This window comes from Sinohyriopsis cumingii, chromosome 13, assembly GCF_028554795.1.
Source record: "Sinohyriopsis cumingii isolate HCF-2022 chromosome 13, ASM2855479v2, whole genome shotgun sequence".
Taxonomy (NCBI): Eukaryota; Metazoa; Mollusca; class Bivalvia; order Unionida; family Unionidae; genus Sinohyriopsis; species Sinohyriopsis cumingii.
The window spans coordinates 34,619,885-34,639,840 of record NC_142973.1 but is presented as its reverse complement, the minus strand read 5'-3'; the positions used below and the strand labels follow the sequence as shown (position 1 = coordinate 34,639,840).

Sequence of the window (19,956 nt, the reverse complement as noted above, 5' to 3'; positions counted from 1 at the left end):
GTTATCAAGGGGAATGGAAAATGTGATAGAACACTTAAAATAATAAGTTGTGATTTTGACCTTGAGTAAACAGGACCTATTATTGATGTACCTTCTTCTAATCATGATGCATAACATGTTTCATCCATAATCTCATATGGGTTGAAAGTTTTAGACTTAAAAGGAAAGTGTGAAAGAAAACTTTAAATACTGAACTCTGACCTTGATCTTGAAGATAGGACCCCCAATATGGTACACAACAAAACTAATACCAATGATGTATAAGTGTACCAAGTTTCAATCCTTAAGCTGCAATGACTTAAAAGTTAGAGAGCAAAAATAAAATTGTTATGAAAATCTTAAAAAATATTAAGCTGTGACCTTGATCTTGAATATAGAACCCCCACCTCCAGTGAGATACACTACACAACTTCTGATGGTAATGTACAAGCATCTCTTAATCTCAAATGGTTTGAAACTCATAGATTTAGAGATGAAAGTGTGATGATTGAAAGGATGGAAGGGTTGAGGTATAAATATTATGATCTCTACTGATCAGAAAAAAAGTAAATGAAAATTAAAATCCTTTTATATTTTTATGTGTCATGGCTACTTTCTATCATCTGAGGAGGTTTACCTTCTGTGCACAGAAAGCAATTCAGTGAAAGTACAAAACCACATTTTCAGTCAGTCTAAATCATGGTTTGTATATACTAATTAATCCTAAGTTGAGCTGGTTGGACAGAATACTGTATCAAACAAATTGTATAGACATATCTCAATACTTCTGACTATAAGATAATTTAAAACAAATATAAAATCTTTGTCTGTTTCAAACTAAAATAAATAAAGATTCAAGTTAGAAGAGTCCTGTGAATGACACATTATACACCTGCCCTGTGTTTAATTAGTAGTAATTGACTGACTCTGGAGAGTACTAACCATCAGGACTCAGTGACCTGGATATTTGGTAAAATTGTGTAGTCTTGACCTAAACTTTCCATGCAAAAACTATTTTCATATGAAACTTACTATGACTATGACCTCTAACCTTTTAGCCCCAGAATCTATAGGTTTCCTTATTACCCAAGGTGCAAGCCATCCACAAAGTTTGTTTAAAGAACTTGCTCTGGAACAAATTTTCCATTGCATCCATTTTACTTTGAATCATGATATTTGACCTTTTTCACACCAAAATCAATGGGTTTGTTCCATACTTTAAGTGCAATCCCTCAACAAACTGTGGCTTAGAACTTAAGTTATTATGCAAAATAATTGTTCTTCTTTCAATCAGTGACCCTAACCTTGACCTTTTTCTCCCCAAATCAGTTAGTTATTACCCAATATGTAACTTAACCTATAAAATCAACAGGCTTCTTCCTCTGTTGGAGTATAAACCACTCATAAAGTTTGGTCCAAATTTGTGATATAGAACTAATGCTATTGTGCAAGAACCATTTTTCTGTCAGTCACAAAGACCCTGATGTTTGATCTTTTGACCCTTCAATTGATAGGCCTCTTCAGTACTCCAAGTGCAAGCCATCAACAAAAATTGGTAACCACATATGCTAGAAAAATCAAGAGACTGTGCAAACAAAATCATAAAGATGCTCCGACTTAATCGGTTGGTCTATAAAATCTTATTATTTTAAGTAATCCAGTTTCATATGTCCACAACCAGTGTATAACCAGATTCAATGCTTCTGAAGGTTCAAAATTACTACAAAACTGTGCATTGGCTTACAAACTTGAAGCAATTCTTCTTTGAAGCAAAATGTTGCTGATTGCACATTCTCATTACAATCATGTTATTTTAAGGTATACAAGTTCATAGAAAATTATGTTTGCATTATCTATTAATCAATCCAATGTTCTATGTAATGTGTGTATCATTCATATCAGATCAGTTAACATTGATTTCTGACATCAGTTTTGTGCTCACATGTCCATTGCCATGGTTACAGGGTGTCAAAACACTATAAAAAAAAGACATGAAAAGTAGTAATCTTTTCCTTTTACTTCTCATAGATACTGCTTTACCACTTAGTTTCAATTTGCAATATGCATTTTTATTATTTTAGGGGTTATAAAGCTCTATATATAAAGTTTAGTTTCTAAAACTATTTCAAAATGGTCCATCGTAGATAAAAATAGAATATCAAACTTATATGTCAACTGAAAACTTTTTCTAAAATACGTTGACAAAAAGGTACTTAATTATAAAATACAAAAAAATTTCCTCAATAAAATATTATTTAATATTATTGAATATGTTTAATATTATTGAATTATTTAAATGATTGTCTGCTATTATTGAATATAACTGTAAAGGAGGCGTTAACAGGGGCCTGTACATTCACTTCTTTCCTGAATACATGGGTTTGTCACCTTCACTGGAAATGATAAATGTTCTTTATGTTTTATGTACTTTTATCCTTATATTTTCATGGCTATATAACACACACATGACTGTGTTTATATCCTTAGAAGAAAAGAAAAGAAATTGTCTTCGACACCCCTTAAGGTAGCCTACAGTCAAACTATAATCTATTTATAAACTATATATTCATCCGTAAAGATTTAATATGGACATTTAAAAAAAAGAAAACACTATTTGGGTTCAGCACTTTTAATAAACTTCTGAAAAATGTGAAATATGTTTTAGAAGTAATGGCATTTGACAATACAGGAAAGAAATAGACTACAGGTATTGTACTCTCTAGACCTTTTGCATCTATTTTTAAACCAGCATGGGAATACTGCATTACATTGACTGCATACAGCTGAATGTGAAATGAGAGGATGTACACGTTTATACAGAACACATACCTATAATGAACAAATGGAAACACAATCATTTTATTATTCATTTTGCAAATGCTATTTACCACCACTTAGAGTCAGCAAAGATGGTGATTTACATCATGCAAGATTTGGAGATTTATAGAATGAATGCAACTTTCAATGAATTTTTGGGAACAGGTTTGCACATAAACTTAGATGAAAAACGAGTCAAAGTAAGTATTTTTCTACCTTTTCATTGTTTAAAATAACTATATGTGACTATATTCTCTCTCTGTGCACATGTAGCCCTATAATCAATTCTTTATAGCAACTCAAAACTGGGGCCCTTGATGCAGGCAATGAAAAAATTCAAAAACATATAGAAAATTTTTAAAGAATAAAATAATGTTATATGAATATGTGTTCTTATATACCATTAAAGTAAAGCTAGTCACATTATTACATTGACTATTATAATTTGACAACGGTTTCAAAGGCAAATTTTGTGCATAAATATTTTAAGTACTGTATACTATACATGTAGACTGACATGCTTGTCCATATTCCTAAGCACAAATAATGCAAATATCTCACTGTAAGGCTTTCTATATAACTGGAGGTTATGGGAAGTGTTAAAATGAAAATCTATGCAAGCAAGAGACGATGAAGCATCAGATAAAAGAAATACACTCACTAAATACATATTACCTAAGGGTAGCAGTTAACCAAAACCAATAGCAAATCCTGATGATTGTGACATCCCCACTCATCCACCCACAGCATGACCCAGGGATGATGCACTTCTGCCATCTGTACAGTTGAGATGAGCAACTGTTAATGTAATAGCCATTTTTTGTTTATGTATTTAACCTTGGACCCCTCTTAGATTCACTGGGAGGTGACCAGACAGAATTTGCAATGACTGCACAGTCATCAGAGAGAATAAAAAGCATTAGAAATAAACTATTCAGGCCAGCATGGACATAAAAAGTCAAATCATTAATGAGTATGTCTTAAAAATAAACCTTTTGCTTTCATTGAATGTGGTATGTACACTGCCAGATTACCCATTAAGCATACCATGCACATGCTTTAGGGCACCAGCCCAACAGGGGCACCAGAAAAATTTATAATTATTTGCTGATGATAAAAATGAATGAATTATATATGACCATTTCGATCTGCATGTACAAGTATTTGATTTGGAATGGTGGCAGCACTGGTATTTTTCAGCCTATTTTAGCTTCTGATATTTGTTTCTTTTTTATATTTCACATTTAGTAGTGGGGTGGGATACTATGCTATTTTCAGTTGTAAGGGCCCTGGAAGGTCATAATCTAGCAATTGTTATGTATTATCATTTCCTCTTCATCAATATCACACAAATAAGATGCCATAGTAATGAAGTCCCATGATATGGAGGACAATTATACAAAATTATCATTTGTCATATAAACATAAAAAGAACCAAATGACTACTGATGAAAGTAGGGGTCAGTGTAGAAAATCAACTCCACATTTGATTCCCTGTTGTCATATTCACATTCTGGAATAGATACAACCTTAAGATGATTAGTTAGTGATGCTTTATTTGTCAACTCATCATTTACCCATCTTTTTCAGCCAATAAACCATAGGAAACTTGATACATGGGCACAACACCCAACAACACGAGCACCAATCTTGCAGATACAATACCATCCTTTGACTCAGTCCATGGAATATTTTGGCTTGTACTGGATCCACAGCAAATGGATTCTATTTTTGGAGTGTTGAGACTGGAATTTTACATGTAACAGACCTGGAAAATCCATATCATACGATAACCTCTTAGTGCCCCTCCTCTGTGAGATGCTCATTTGTATACTTTGGAGCCTGTTTGACTGGATAAATGCCCACAGTGATGTCACGCAGGTAATCAACTTATATCCTGGGGAATTCATTCAGTTTCCAAGTGGATGTTGTGTAATGATGAATCTGTGCTTGTGTATTTAGTTTGGAATACTGCATACATTCATTTACTTTGTTTCTTATAGTGTATTTTGTTTATATAAATAAGCCTTAGGTAATTTGTTTTCAAATTTTATCATTATACATGCTCTTTGACTTCTCTCTATCCCTCACCCTAAAATCAACTATCATAGCATTCCAACCCAACAAAAAAATCATAGGGATGTTTTTCTATCACATCCATGCTTGAACCATATAAAGCAAGGCAGTCTCCAGTCTGACCAACCATTGTTGACTCATCCTCCTATGAAGATGTGTTCAAGACTTATAACCAAGCTGAACGAAGCTCACATGAATTAACATCGTGTCAGGCAAAACCTGATACCAAAACCTGAAGAGACAGAGAATGTCAGAATGTTATAAGTGATAATGTCAGAATGTTGAAAGTGACCCAAGACCTGATAGAAGAGCTCTTCAGAGAGCAAATTAAGAAAGAACAAGAAGAATGGACGGAGAAGTACAGACTTCAGAAGCTAAGAGAGCAGAGAGAACAGCAGCAGCAGCAGCAGAGGAACCAGACATGAAAGAGTTCTCCTTCTCTTTCCGAAGAAGCAGGCCCTATCCTGTGGGAAAGCCTGCTGCCAGACAGGGATGCAATCTTAGACAATAAAAGATTGCCGTAACTCCACAGCCACAAAAACAGCCCTTTTCAGGCCTACCCCAATACTAGTCCAATTGCCAAAAGTTTTGCATTTGTGTTTGTCTGAATGTTAAAAAGAAATAGAAGTGTGCCTATAAACACTTCATTTCCATAGCTTGTAAAATAGTCTGTGTGGTTTGAGCTGACCAGAGGCAGTATACAGGAGGAAGCCAAGCTTGAGGAAGAGGAGAAGAAGAGAAAGAAGATAGAGAAGGAAGAAAGGATCCTGCCTCACCTCATGCTTAGACCTCTGTGGGGTCAAGCCTGAGGGGAGGATGCCTCCATAGCCAGTTCCAGCACCACAACCATGTCTACCACAGCCAAAACCTCTGCCACCAGTACAAAGACCAGTGGTTTGCCAGACTGAAAACTGGGAAGAGGAAATAAGGAGACCTCATTATTCCCAACTGAACAATTTAAAAAAGGCTAAGGAACTGAGACAAATGATTAAAGAAGAAAAAGAGAAGGAGGATGAAGAGGACATACAGAGGACGAAAGAGTGGAACAACAAAATAGAAAAGAAGAAAATGAAAGGAAGAAAGAGGAAGAGGAGAAAGAAAAACAGGAGGAAAAAAGAAGAATAAAAGAAGACAACAGCAATAACAAAACTAAGAAGATGGTGAGGAAGAGAGGAAACTAAAAGAAGACAAAAAACCCAAAGGCCCTTTTCAAGGCCACTCCATTGCCTCAAAAAGATCTGCATTCTCTTTGGCTAAAAATATTTTAGTCAATTTTATAGTTTAGGTGTAATGGATTGATGTTCATCAATCTATGTCTATGTGTTGTATATGTCTATGTCTATATCTCTACTGACATTTGTCTCTACCTAGAGTAGCACATATTCAGGTTTAACCCTTGCCACATTGTTACCAATGTCCAGTACTGTAATGAAACCTCACCTGTTCCATTCCTAATGTCCCTCCACAACAACCCAACTTTCCCTTGTAGCGACACAGGACCAATATTCCCCATGTTCAATTCCCCATATCACTAAACATGCCTGGGGCGTGCTAAAAAGTGTTGTCACTAAAAGCACCCAAGGGGGGGGGCATGTGGTGTATGTAATGTATTTTCCCTTCCCATTGTCACTAAACAGCCCCCCTTAAGTACTAATGATTCTTAAATATAGACAAATATGATTCTCTATTCCAATACAACATAAATTTAAATGCAAGACCATGAAAACTGATACTCATGAACATAAAAGAATTCACAGTAATACTGAATAAATTGTGAAATGTTTGAAGTTCTCATGAAAAAGCCCTATACCCACCCCTGTTCTGCCTTCAACTGGAGAATCATCCCTGTCTTTCTCATCTGGTGTGTTCAAAGGACTCTCCAGTGGATCTCCTGGACTTTGCTGGACTTCCTCCCCACTACTGTTCAAATTTACCCTACTGTTGCTGGACTAGATTCAGATAAAGAAAGGATATTAGAGACAACAGAAGGAAATTGAACTTGTACTTGTGGATCATGACTAATTTCACTTTAAATCTACCTGGAAGGAATGTTGCTTTTTGGGATGAGTAGATAACCCCACTTGAAAATAAAAAAAATCAAAGAAAATCATACAGAAACAAGAGGCCCCTGTGGGCCTGACATTGCTTACCAGGCATACACTAGTCATTGGAAATGCAGGAGGGCAAGTGCATCAGGTTGGAAGATGCCCATGCCAGGATAATTTCCAGCTATTTGATGGAAATTGATGGTATTTGACAACTGTGCTGGTCAACTGTCTTACAGCTTGGAGTAACTTCAGTCAGACTCGATGCTACACAGGCATCTTTGGATATCAGAGCTGTTTCAGCACACCAATATATCTGCACAGATTGACACTAAAATTTGATACAATAACCAATAATCATTCTTAATTGTATTGTTTCAAAAAGACATTTTAAAATTCCAGTAAAACAGGATGAGTAAATAAAATCAATATGTCCAATATCAAACCCTTCACATCTCTCTGCACAACTAACGGTGCAGCTAGTACTGTTGTCAATACAAAATACGAATAATATTTGGTTCAAGGCAAAAGCAACAGCCATTTACAAATAAACATGCTTCAGTAACAATGAATTTATATTGTCAATATATACTTTTATATGTATTTAATTTGCATCATTTGTTAAGGGTTTTTTAAAAAAAATATTTTATTAAATACTACTGTAATGTAACATTGTATGTTGGACTTAACCTTGTCCAAAATCAAGTTTATTTTCTACTTTACCTGAATTATTGATTTAAAAAAAAATATTATTCTGTAAACAACTAATACATTGCTAAAATATTCTCTATGTGTATTGGTTTATTATCAGGATAGCTATTAATAGAAGTAACTATTTATTTGGGTCTGGGTCTAGGTTATTGGGATTCACCTTCAACTTACCTGGTGTACCTTACATTGTCCAGGTTATATACTACAATAAGCAACATACTTTCTAATAATAACTAACATTTTAATTTGTAAACATTAAGAACTTTCTAGAAGTTTATTTTCCATTAGGTGACATTTTTTAAAAATTGAAAATGTTAATTGGAACCTGAGGTCAAGTAGAGAACTAAATAATCTTGTCACTGGAAAGATTACTCATTCATGCTTAAGATCTAGCAGAATCAATTCATATTTGTTGTGACCCATGCCAGCTGGAATTGATTTCTTCAATTTATTTTATTCAAGTGATTATTTTCTCTGGAAATAAAGAGTGCTCTTAAAATGTAATATTCTTAGGCACAGACATTCATTGGGATTTATAATAAATTCAATCCTGGAATTATTACTATTGGGTACATCAGCATTATACAGACATGTCAACACTTCAGCTTTGGACTTAATTTGGATTTATACTAAAATTTATTCACAACTTTAAATTATTAGGACTTGTGTCTGTAATTCAAGGATTATTTTGAGATTTAATTCACAATAGTTTTTTTTCTCATTCATTATTACAATGTATTCTAGGGAAATAAACTATTTCTTGAATTTTACAAAGCTTGCTGCTCTCCACTCTTTTCTGTTACTTATTTTAAGAGCTTTGACTCATAACAGAAAACTGGAGTGGGGAAATTCAAAGGTACCATGAAAGGAAGCCACAAAGTTGATAAAAAAATGTACTGGAGTCTATCTATTATTACATAAACAAATTCTTTGATCATATTGACAAACCTACTTAACAGTGCATTGTTATATAATAATCTGCTTATCTGGACATCTGGCCTGAGTAACTACTGTACGATGTGATACACTCCAATAGTCATGCTACTGGGACCAGCTAATATCAACGAACCTTTAGAGACAGGAACAGTAACTACTACAATGGACAAAACAAGGGCTAATTATTTTAAAATATACCCAGAAAAAATAGTTCTGCTGAAACTTCCAAGCAGGCATATTGTATAAATACAAAGCAAAAGAAAACAAAATTAGTCTCAATCAAGGTTCTACAATTATTTTATGTCGCCGATGCAAACACATGCACCCTTCATCAAAGAAAGCTGACTACAATCTTTAAAAAAAACCAAAGAACCATTCAAAAAAGAAGTCAGCAACAAACTTAAATAAAAGCAATGGAATCTGATGGATAGTTGCATTTTCCAATGAACTGAAACATGTTTATTGTGCCATGAATGTTTCCTTTTTGCAGGAAAAAAGTTTATGCTTACAGTCACTACTAGCGGCAGCATAAATGTAAATTAAATTTCCAATCATTTGGAACTAAAGATATCTGACTGTCAAGTCAATTGAAGATGAGGTATCTCGCAAAGATCTTTGTGAAACGTTTTAATTTGTTCACGTTTTCATTTCCCGATGAAAAACCTCATCCCCTGGGTAGCCTTTACAAGATGACAGCTGTCTCCAGCTGACAAAATCTAGGTCAATTTATGTACTTGTACATGTAAACAACTTTATCCTAATGCTACTGGTGACAATATCGTAGTGAACTGTCAATCAGATATAGGTCAAATTAGGACTACCATTTTTTTATATGTGTATATGGACCCCAACCACTGTGTTATAGCAGCATCACACTGTATAAATAACCTTAATGTCAACTCATTAACAACACTGCACTATCTGTAATTTTCCATTCCCTTTCTTCTGCACCATCCTTTTTGTAAAGACACCTGAAAGTAGGGGCATGGATTATAAAAAATTGGCACATTTTTGTACTCCAGAATAAACAAGGAAAAAATTCTTTAATTAACAGTATACCCAAAATATCATTCAAAGAAAGTGTACAAAAGATCATAGGCAACACGGTAAATTATATGACAGTAATGACATGACTGCAAAACATACTTGTCCAAGAAGGGTGCTACTTGTAACCACTTTTGATTTTGCAGCTGGTTTCCCCGGCATTTTGACATTCTTCTGTCCAGTGTCTGTGTCTGCATCTGTAGCATGTGTCACAAAGAACATGTAGCTACCACTCTTAGGATGTGGAGTGCAAACCAGTTTTCCACCAACACTTGCTTGCTGTGCTGCATTTGTAGAGTAAACTTGTGGTATAAACTAAAGGAGAAAAAAAGTACACTCAAAGAATTTTTTTATCAGAAGTCTTCTGAGAATTGAACCCAATCCAAGGTAAAATATTTCAAAATCAAGCAAGAAATGTCCATTCAGCAATTTATCTTACAAACCTATCAATTTATTTCCTGAGATATGGGCACAGGTTAAGACCCCATTCACAATAGTCTGAGAAAACATCCTTAAAAATCAAAGAAACACAAAATTTACTTAAAACTTCTATGTATTTTTTAATAGTTTTTTTTATATATACTGATCTAAAATGATCTGCCTCATCCTCCTGGTCCTATTAACAATGCTGGAGCATGTAGCATTAGTCTTGTCTGTCTGTCCTATATTTAGCACTCCACATGTTTCAGGAATCTCAGGAAACATGTGGAGCACCGTATATGGGACGATTGTGAATGGGGTCTTAGCCAAAAAATTGTGTGCATCTACCCCCACCCCCATATACCCACGACTTTTAAACTTGGTTGAAATTATTTACAGGGGGCAAATATACTTATATCATTCCTTGATCATACTGACAAATTTTCAACAGTTATGCTCTATTTGGTGTTTAATGCACACGTACTATATAATTCAAATCTAAGCAATGAACCTCACAACTTTGAAAAACTGCCATGAAACTATATGCAGACATTACTGACACAAGAGGAACACATGCGTGCCATTCTGTCAGTTTGCTCCAGAACTGTGTTCCTTTCCATACGTAATAATTTTCTGAGTGCAACTTTTCACACACCCTATGATGAACTGGTCACACTTTTTTAATGAACTTCTCTTGAACTTAGCAAACAGTACTGACATGAAATGAGCATGTTCATATCTTTGTGTCTTCAAGGTCCAATGCATTTTGAATAGTTATGCCTCTTTTTGGTGTTAAATATACCTTTGATAATTCCTGTATGCAAGCCAATATATTGAAGAATGAATGCCCTGAAACTCTGCAGACATTATCAACATATGTGGAACATTTGTAGAATCCCTTGGCTGTCATTCTCCAAAGAGTATTTAAGTGTAATGCCCTTATCTAATGTTGAGTTTGTATAGCAAATAAGATAACACAACAAGTCCCACAAGCTACTGATGAACTGCCCTATAAGCTGACACACATTCTTAATGTGAAATCAACATGTGAATATCTTATTCAATACATTCTATTCTTTTTTTTAGTTATGCCCTTTCTTTTACATACATGCATACATTTTGCCAGAAATATTCCTCTTTTCAACTTGTACTGCTCATTCAAAATAGAGAAAGGGTGGGGCTATACATCTCCTAAGCAAGCATATTTAGTTCATCTAAGAAATACAGTGTAACTGATCCATTATTCTACAAATTTGTTCTGAAGCAATTTAGCTGCGAGCTCAATGTATAGCCAAGATTTAAACTATCTTGGCGCAAACATAATACATCTTGCAACATGTTTTCTTTCTGCATGTAAAAGAAATTCAGTCAAGGTGTAGCAAAATCAATATACCTGTTAAGTTACCAATGATTAGAAAGCTGATGCACAGGTATACCATAGTAAAGTAACTTTCAAACGTAGCCTTATTTACCAAGAATTCCCCTTCCTACTCTTATTCACAGAACTGCCATGAAAGTGCTAATTTTTACTACTGCTTGAACATTCAAAAAGTAAATTCCAATTAAGAGAACTTGTTTTTTTCTTCAAAGTACTGCTATTTTTTGGCCATGCAAAACAGAATTTTTGCTGGTAGTTCAGGTTGTGGGTTTATGCCTCTGCAAAAATGGCATTCATTACAATTATTATTTTGCTGCATTTTCAACTAAATTTAGGTGTTTGGTATGTATCCACACATTTCTTCAAAAGTTATATGTAACCCCATACAGAGCAATTCAAATTAATCTACCTGATCATGCTGAGAGTGGTTGGAAACCATGGGTGACAATAAAGGTTGTCCATGATGTTGCTCAATGATGCTGTTATAGACCATCGAGGGGGCAAACTGGCTCATGGTCTGAACAAAATTTGACTGAATTGCAGAAGCAGGGGTTGGCATCGCATATAAAGATGGAGCTGCCCCTGCACTGTTCATAGCAAGAGTTGATGTGGTGAAAAGGCAGTCAAACCTGAAATGTAAAAAAAAAAGATTAAATCAGGCTCAAATGTTAACTATATTGAGTCTTTTCATATTAGAACATAACTTATTTTAAAATGGTAAAATTTGTTTGTTATACTGAAAAAATATCTAAATCATATTAAATTATATTACCACTTAAAACTGGTTAAAGATATGTTTAAAGTTAAACTGATGGTTAAGAATAGCAAACCTGTTACTTGAATAAGAAACTGCCAATTACAGCCAATATAAAGGGCAACTTTTAACATCAGATATTGAACTCAACTCATAATTAACTGCCTTATCTAAGTTTCTCTCTAAGATACATACAAAAAGTTTATTTCCCTCAAATTTATAACTAAATCAGGCTAATCAACATTCCTGGCAATATTTTATATTTTGGTAAAAAGATAAAGATGCACAAAGAACAAAAATCTAAGGATATTTTAAAGCATGTTCTTCATTGTGAAATTATTTATAAACAGATACAAGTCTGCATCACGTATTTCATATTACATTTTAAAATTCTGTTGCACTGCACATCATTTTGAAATTTTAAGAAATCAAAATATATACTATTTGTGACAAGGGCTGCATGTCAGAAGAAAGAATAATTATTGTTTCTGGACAGTCTGTATAGCCAGTGTACTTGAAGGCGATTCGGAATATGAGTTCTTGTATTCATGCATTCTTTTTATTTTTTTCAAGCATGTTGGAAATAGTAGCTACTGCAATTACCAAGGGTTTTCCTGATTTGTGCTCTGTGGTGTTGTGGTAGGTAGTCTTCCATTATGATCATTAACATATCGAATATCTGAACCTGCAAGCAGGGTCTGAAGGTCAACAACAGGGTTACTTCCCTTGTCCTCTTCTGGAAATGAGCATCTCTCACCATTATTGCCGACATAATTATCTGTCCGTTTCTCAGCTCTGCTGGGTCTGAGGGTGGAAAAACCTAATCACTTCAAACACTTAGTTTAAAGTACACAAATTATTCATATCAATATATTATCTTATCCTTTGTCCATTGTAAGTATTTGAATGGAATTTACTTTCATTGATTACAAAAACTAAGGATTCAAGTACTGGGCTAAACCAGCTAAATTAGATACACAAATCATTTTCTGGATTTTTGTTGTTTTAATTGTATTCACCCTTGCAGGATAAACGGCTAGGGTCAGCAACAAAAAAAGTGATGGTTGCCAGACTGGGAACACACATATTATTTTGGTTCTAAATAGGTTGGACTGTTTCAAGCCAAGTAACAACTCTCTTTATTTACAGGATTTTGTTTATGTTTTACCATTTTAATACAATATTTGGCTTTTTCAAACATGCACTACGTGTGGACTCTCAGAGACTATTTATTCAATGAATTTTTAAGCCATTTCATAGAAATGATGCCATAATCATGTTTCATTCTTATATTAATGTCTCATTCTTTCATTCTTATATTAATGTCTCTGATATCAACATATAATCCATGTTGTATAATATGTTATGATAACAACCGTAATAATAATAATAAGTAAAACCATACACTGATGACTGATTATGTTAATGATAGTACTGAAACCTATAAAATGAGCAATAAAATTTGCAGTTTCAGTAAGTTGTTGATTTAGCCATAAACAGACTCTTACTATTCTCCTAATAAGGATGGTTTTGGCTTGCTTTACTTTTTGCCCAAATAACAAATGTTTTAAAGGGATGCTTTTTAGTCATCTGAACATAAACAGATGTTCATTAATAAAGACTTTAATCAATTTATTATATAGTCTGCATTGTACTAATTAAGAATCATACCATGTACCTTTAACTGCAGAAGGTAATTACCTATATAATTGCAATCTGGCTCAGAATTGTTTGATCCCTATCATAACTGCAATTTGGTTCAGAATTGCTTGATCCCTTTATAAGTTACAAATTCCAAACTATGTTTCTATCCCCATAAGCTTGTGCACTGCTACAATGGTTATAAAAACAAAGACTGAAATTTAAGCAACAGTGACAGAATTGTTTAATCTTTGAAATACCTTGCAAGCTTTATCCTTCATTCCTTTACTATTTATTTTTAACTGTAAGTTCAAATCATGTCACTGCACCTCATCATGTATATCTGGCTGCTCCATCTCACAAAAATAGCTTGGATTTAATATTGCAAGACTACAATGGTGCCTGGTGATTGCTTTCTAAGGTTGAAGGTGGAGTATGATTCAGAATGGGTTGGATGCAGACCAGAAGATTTACCCATGTGTGTTGTTTAAACATATTTTATTGCAGCTTTGCCGTAATAGGTTATAATGGAATTGGGCACAAGTTTAAATAACTTAAATTAGCCATCTCATTACATGATATAAGTATTGCAATATATTCAATATGACAACATAAAAATGAATAATGATAGAGAGAGAGAGAGAGACACACACAATGACAGTAATCATGATTTGAGTAAGTTTTTGAAATCTCCCATTAGCAGTTATATATTTGCAAAATTCTAAGGTTTTCAACTACATCACCCTTTCCCAAAGGCAGATAATCTAAGCTAATAGTTGCTTATGACATTGAACATAAATTTTTCATCAACTCAGCTCTTCCTCCACTGTACTTCAGATAGAACATGAAAAAGTTATGGTGGTTTTGATCCCACACATGAACAAAAAAAAACAAAAATGTGCATTACAAGAGAAACCCTCAAATGCATAAATGATGTGAAAGTCAAGTAGTTATCTTCACAATCATTTGTTGGTAATCACAATTAAATAAAGTTCTGCAACGAATAACATTTGAGAGGTAAATCAAAAATATGCCTCCTTCATTCTTCTTCCTTCTCTAGTGCTTTGGGCGAGGAGTGGAGGTGTGGGCGGAAGACATTTTTAGTTGTGGCATCATAAACGCACCACCTATCACTTACATATCATTTGCTTTTGAAGAGTCTGTGACCTGACTATTACAAGCTGTGGAACTTTCTTGTTCAGAAACCATGTCTTTTTGGGAAGAATTATTTTCGTCGGCGGTCGACTCTATTGGTGTCCTTTTACTCTCTTGACTGTATATTTCGTCATATATTTCCGAACAAGTTGTAGTTTCTGAATCCTCCTCATACACATGCAGTTGTACTGTGCCCTCGACATCTGTCCCTTCTAAAATCTCGCATGATACAAACTGCAAGTCTGAAACCTTTAAACTCTTTGGTGCTGATGAATTTTCATACGTAAAACATTTTGGCTTTCGCTTCTGAGAGGATTTTGAATGATTTATTTGATCCACGTCAAATTCGCGTTCTTCATTAAAACCAGGAGCTGATAGCAGAGGAGACGAACTGTCCTCTTTTTCTGAATCCGTCTGTATCATCCTTGTGTTCATTTCTTCTGCAAAAGTTCCCCTTGATTTCAATATTTGCAGACTTACGGTAACTTCTTGCACAAGTCTTATCGAATTCGAATGTTAAAGCATCCAATTTAAACCTGGTTACAAATTGTTATTCATTACCGGATCAACGTGGAGACTACCCAACAACAGCCAAAGTATGCTAATAAAATGATCTGAAAAATGTGCTGCTGAAGTTGTGCGTGCAATTAACGTGCCGTCTTCTTATTTTTGAGCGTCTCGAGCAGTTTTACGTCGTCTGCAGTGTGACGTCAGAGAGATAATTAGACTGGTACTATAACATTATACATCTAACACCTTAAATTAAGGTAGGAATTTTGAGAGCGTATCACATTGCAGAACATCACCTATCACTGAGAAAATAAAGAAAAATTTCCGGGCTTCTCGTAGCTCGTAGCTATAGTGTTAAATTATATCACTAGATTAAGACTGTATTTGATTCCCAATATATCTTAACCTTAACGTATCGTCTCGGTGCATTTGTACCTTCAGGTTCATTTCATTCTGACGTCATCAGTACACTATGACGTGTCCCTTGTTACTTTCGACTAAAATTTTAAAATCACTATACAAATTTAGTACTTTTTGTGAATAACTTAGAACACAAAGTAAAAAGGCGATAGTTTCAGCTAAAAAGCTGCTGAAAACAACTTGTGCTGGTAATACCAGAGGATAGTCTGTGGGGTGAAAGACTTCAACTTAGATCAATACTAAACCAAAACGCTAGCAGCAGAGAGACTGGGCCCACCAACTATTTCGTCCAACAGGACCATCTATCGAAAACTTTTCTGATAGAAGTTCTTATTTCACAAAAATAACCCTTCTATCCAGAAACTATGATGACTAAATCCTCTTTTCTGGATAGAAGGGTTATTTCGACAAAGATAACTCACTATAAAAAATGTTTCTTCACGTGGTGACGTCGACGACGACGTTGGCGGCCCAGTCTCTCTGCTGCTATCATCTAAAATATTTTAGGATTTTTAGTTAAAAAATGTATCTAACCCAACTCGGTATCGTGTCCTAGGATCATGTAAATTTATTGTTACAAACCCGTGTGGTTTTCGCTGTGCATGACTGAAGAAATTTCTGAATCTATTTATGTCCATGTCACCACTGCACCAAGTCTGATGAATATTTCTCAGCGTGTGTGCGTCAACTCCGTTAAACACTGCAAGAACGATACAATTATTTCTGATCACTTTTGGAATTTGTGTATACCGTTGAATCACATAAATGACATCAGTGTTTTTGTGTCGACCACGGGAGAATATTCTGGCTGGATTTTTTTGTTTATCCAACATTACATCATCGTACACAACTAAGTTGTTAATTGATCCATCAATGTCGTCGACGGATGGAGCTTCTTCGATGTCAGTTATAAAATCAATAACATCTTCGTCGTTTATCGATTTTGCACTTTCGATAAAATCTTTTAGCACTTGATAACACCGCTGATCGTCCACAGACGGGGCTATCAAATATAATTTATCCCACTTCATCCACTTCATTATCAAATTAAGTAACAACTGTGTCTTACCCGACCCAGATGGACCTATGATAATCATTCGGATAGAATTTGGTAGCGCTGAGTTATGCTTGATTGGTTCTCGTCGCTTTGTCGCGGAAAAGTCAGTGATTTCCATTTAATATATCATAAAATAAATATGGATTTATATTGTGTGAAATGCCGAGCACGTACCCCAACTACGGATACAACAACAATTACAACAAAAAATATTCGACAAGCGCTTACAGGCAAGTGTGAACGATGTGGCACAAAAAAATTTAGATTTATTTAAAAAAAAGCGGAGGTGATATCGCAGCCAAGTTAGGAAAATTACCAGGAGCTCCGTGGGCTAAATACCCAGGAGAAAAACATCTTCCAGGATATAATTACTGTGGTCCAGGAACCCGACTTGATATCAGACTTGATGCTCAGGATCAACCAAAACCCGGTGAGTATCCGATAAACGCTATTGATAGCGCGTGCCATGCTCATGATGTAGCTTACCGAAGCAAGGATTTGCAACAGCGCCATCTCGCGGACGTGAAATTAATTCACGCGTTAAATGCCATCCCTGATAAATCTTTCAAAGAAAAGTTAACATCCTGGTTGATAAAATCCGCAATGAAAGGTAAATTAGCGTTAGGTACTGGTATATAATGGAGTCGATTTATTATTCCCCAAGCGGATACTGGAGAGGTAACGCGGCAATTAGCAAACTCGCTGAAGCAGCAAAAGTTACGGCGATTAATGCCAAAAATTGGTTATCCCGACAGGCAATATGGCAAATTTATCTACCGCGCCCTAAACAAATTCACTTCGCGCATTTCGATGTTAGTGTACCAAATGAGGTTCATCAAGCTGATATATTATTTCTGCCACATGATACTATCCGAAGACGCACATACAAGTACGCGTTAACCATAGTTGATGTTGTCAGTAGATACAAAGATGCGGAACCGTTAACAACTAAAACAGCATCTGAGGTTGCTTCTGCGTTTGAAAGAATTTATCGGCGAGGACCTCTGCGATGGCCAAATTTATTACAAGTTGATCCTGGCAAAGAATTTCAAGGTGCAGTATCATCGTTGATGAAACAACATAACGTCACCATACGACGAGGACACACTGAAATTCACCGTGATCAGGCAATTGTTGAGCGATTCAATATGAGCGGTTATTTGGATATCAATACGCGAAGGAATTCATTCAAGATACGAGATCGCGCGAATGGGTTGCAAGATTACCAAGCGTGATAACTGCGCTAAATAATGAAATAACTCGAACAACCAACATGAAACCTTCCATCGCGATCACGAAAAAAATATTCCCGTACGACGTGATTCTTCAGCACAGCCGATACTGGGTAATGTTACTGTAAGATATTTATATGAACCAGGTGAACTTGAAGGTGGTAAACGAAGAGCGACTGATCCCATTTGGAGTGTTACCACACATAAGATATCCACCGTGACAAGATCCACTGGCAGACCAGCAATCTACAGGTTGGATTCAACTGCTCCTCAACGCGGATTCACCCGTGAGCAACTTCAGGTAATTCCCGAGGACACACAATTGCCGCCAAAATCACTGAAGTGACTTAACTAGCGCTGGGACCCCGACGTCGATTACACTCAAGACAGGTCAACATGACATTATCACGTGTATGACCGCGATTGTTATCTTTTCTGTCTACGGTAAATTGTCTTGAATTTTTATTCGAATACTGCCATAGCATTATACAATTACAGCTCGCACAGTGATTATTCTGCTGTTGTTTCAGCGAAACAACGAAGTCAACATCAACATCAAAATCGCGATTATTTTTTTTGTCACTCTGTTTGTAACCGGCGAGTTTTTTTCTTATTACATCACCATCGGTGTTGTTTTTATCAGCTATTGACTCAAAATCGAAGGATTCATTCAAGACAATTCTTCGCAATTGAGATATTCTTCTGACTCTGGACACCGCTAAGTAAACTAAGTTTGACCATTCGATTCGATCGTCAATGATCCAGACAGTTGTATCTGAAATAGTCAGTCCTTGATAACAATGAATGGTCATTGCGTATCCTAGCGTCCACGGGGATTTATTCATCGCTAGTGCATCCTCGACAGCATCGATGTCAACTAACACAATATCATTCAATACTAAATTCTGTTTCTCTGTCTTTCCTGGAATATTAACATCTATATTTTGTAACCGCGTATCAGCTGGTGTATAACATAACGGCGTTGGCAGCATTGGAAACATTTTTTGTTGCAACCGAAATAGCTGTTGTTGAAGTGTGTCTCTGACTATCTTTCTACTTGCCACTATCAAATTGTCTGGTTTCCACACTCGTAAAAAGTCACTCATCGAAGTTTCAGGAATCATCTCGCGCATGATTTCACATTGAATTTTATTCGGTTGTAGCCTGATTAGTGTTTTAAATTCTTTCAGCGTTGCATCAAGTGCTCGGTAATCATCAGACACTTCTTCGTGATAATCAACAAAATTCCTCAGCCAATCATGAGGAGATGTGCCGACAAACGGAGGTGGTTGACCGTGATCACCGCACATAATCACTGCAGTATTTTTCGTTAACAGCCAATCAAGAAATGTTTTTAACGTTTCCAGCGGCACCGTACATATCTCATCCCAAATTATTATATCATTGATATATTTTGTTCCCATTCGATCTGGCGTCCACACACCGCCGCTGTATTTGAAAAAGCTGTGATAAGTACAAGAATTGACTCCTCGCTGTTTCATCTCTCTGGCAAGTCTGTGTGTAGGTGTTGGCACAATCATATCTGAATTCCTAAATAATTCAATCGCTCGAGTTGTTTTACCAGACCCGCCCGGCCCGTTCAAATAAACAGTTTTATGTCTGGTGATTGGATCATCCACAGACGGTGCGGAAGATATTTCTGGCATTGTTGATTTATAATAATCATCCTCGATTGCTTTTATTCTCCACGAACCCCATTCATCTCCGCCGCAGAATTTCATTTTATCGGTCAGTGATTCTGAATATTTCTTGTCGATGTA

The 19,956-nt window shown here is 35.5% G+C and overlaps 1 protein-coding gene across 1 annotated transcript in view; it reads right to left on the bottom strand.

Annotated features, from left to right (window-relative positions):
• The window catches only part of LOC149785184 (uncharacterized), a 38,580-nt gene extending 22,973 nt beyond the window's left edge, over positions 1 to 15,607 (bottom strand). The window contains exons 1-5 of the mRNA XM_089931189.1: positions 14,940 to 15,607; positions 12,764 to 12,964; positions 11,816 to 12,035; positions 9,711 to 9,923; positions 6,687 to 6,821 (exon numbers count right to left, since the gene is read on the bottom strand). Of these exons, the coding sequence (XP_089787315.1) occupies positions 6,687 to 6,821; positions 9,711 to 9,923; positions 11,816 to 12,035; positions 12,764 to 12,964; positions 14,940 to 15,391 (1,221 nt within the window). The 5' untranslated portion in view covers positions 15,392 to 15,607. The remainder of the gene's footprint in view (positions 1 to 6,686; positions 6,822 to 9,710; positions 9,924 to 11,815; positions 12,036 to 12,763; positions 12,965 to 14,939) is intronic.
• Positions 15,608 to 19,956: the final 4,349 nt, after the last annotated feature.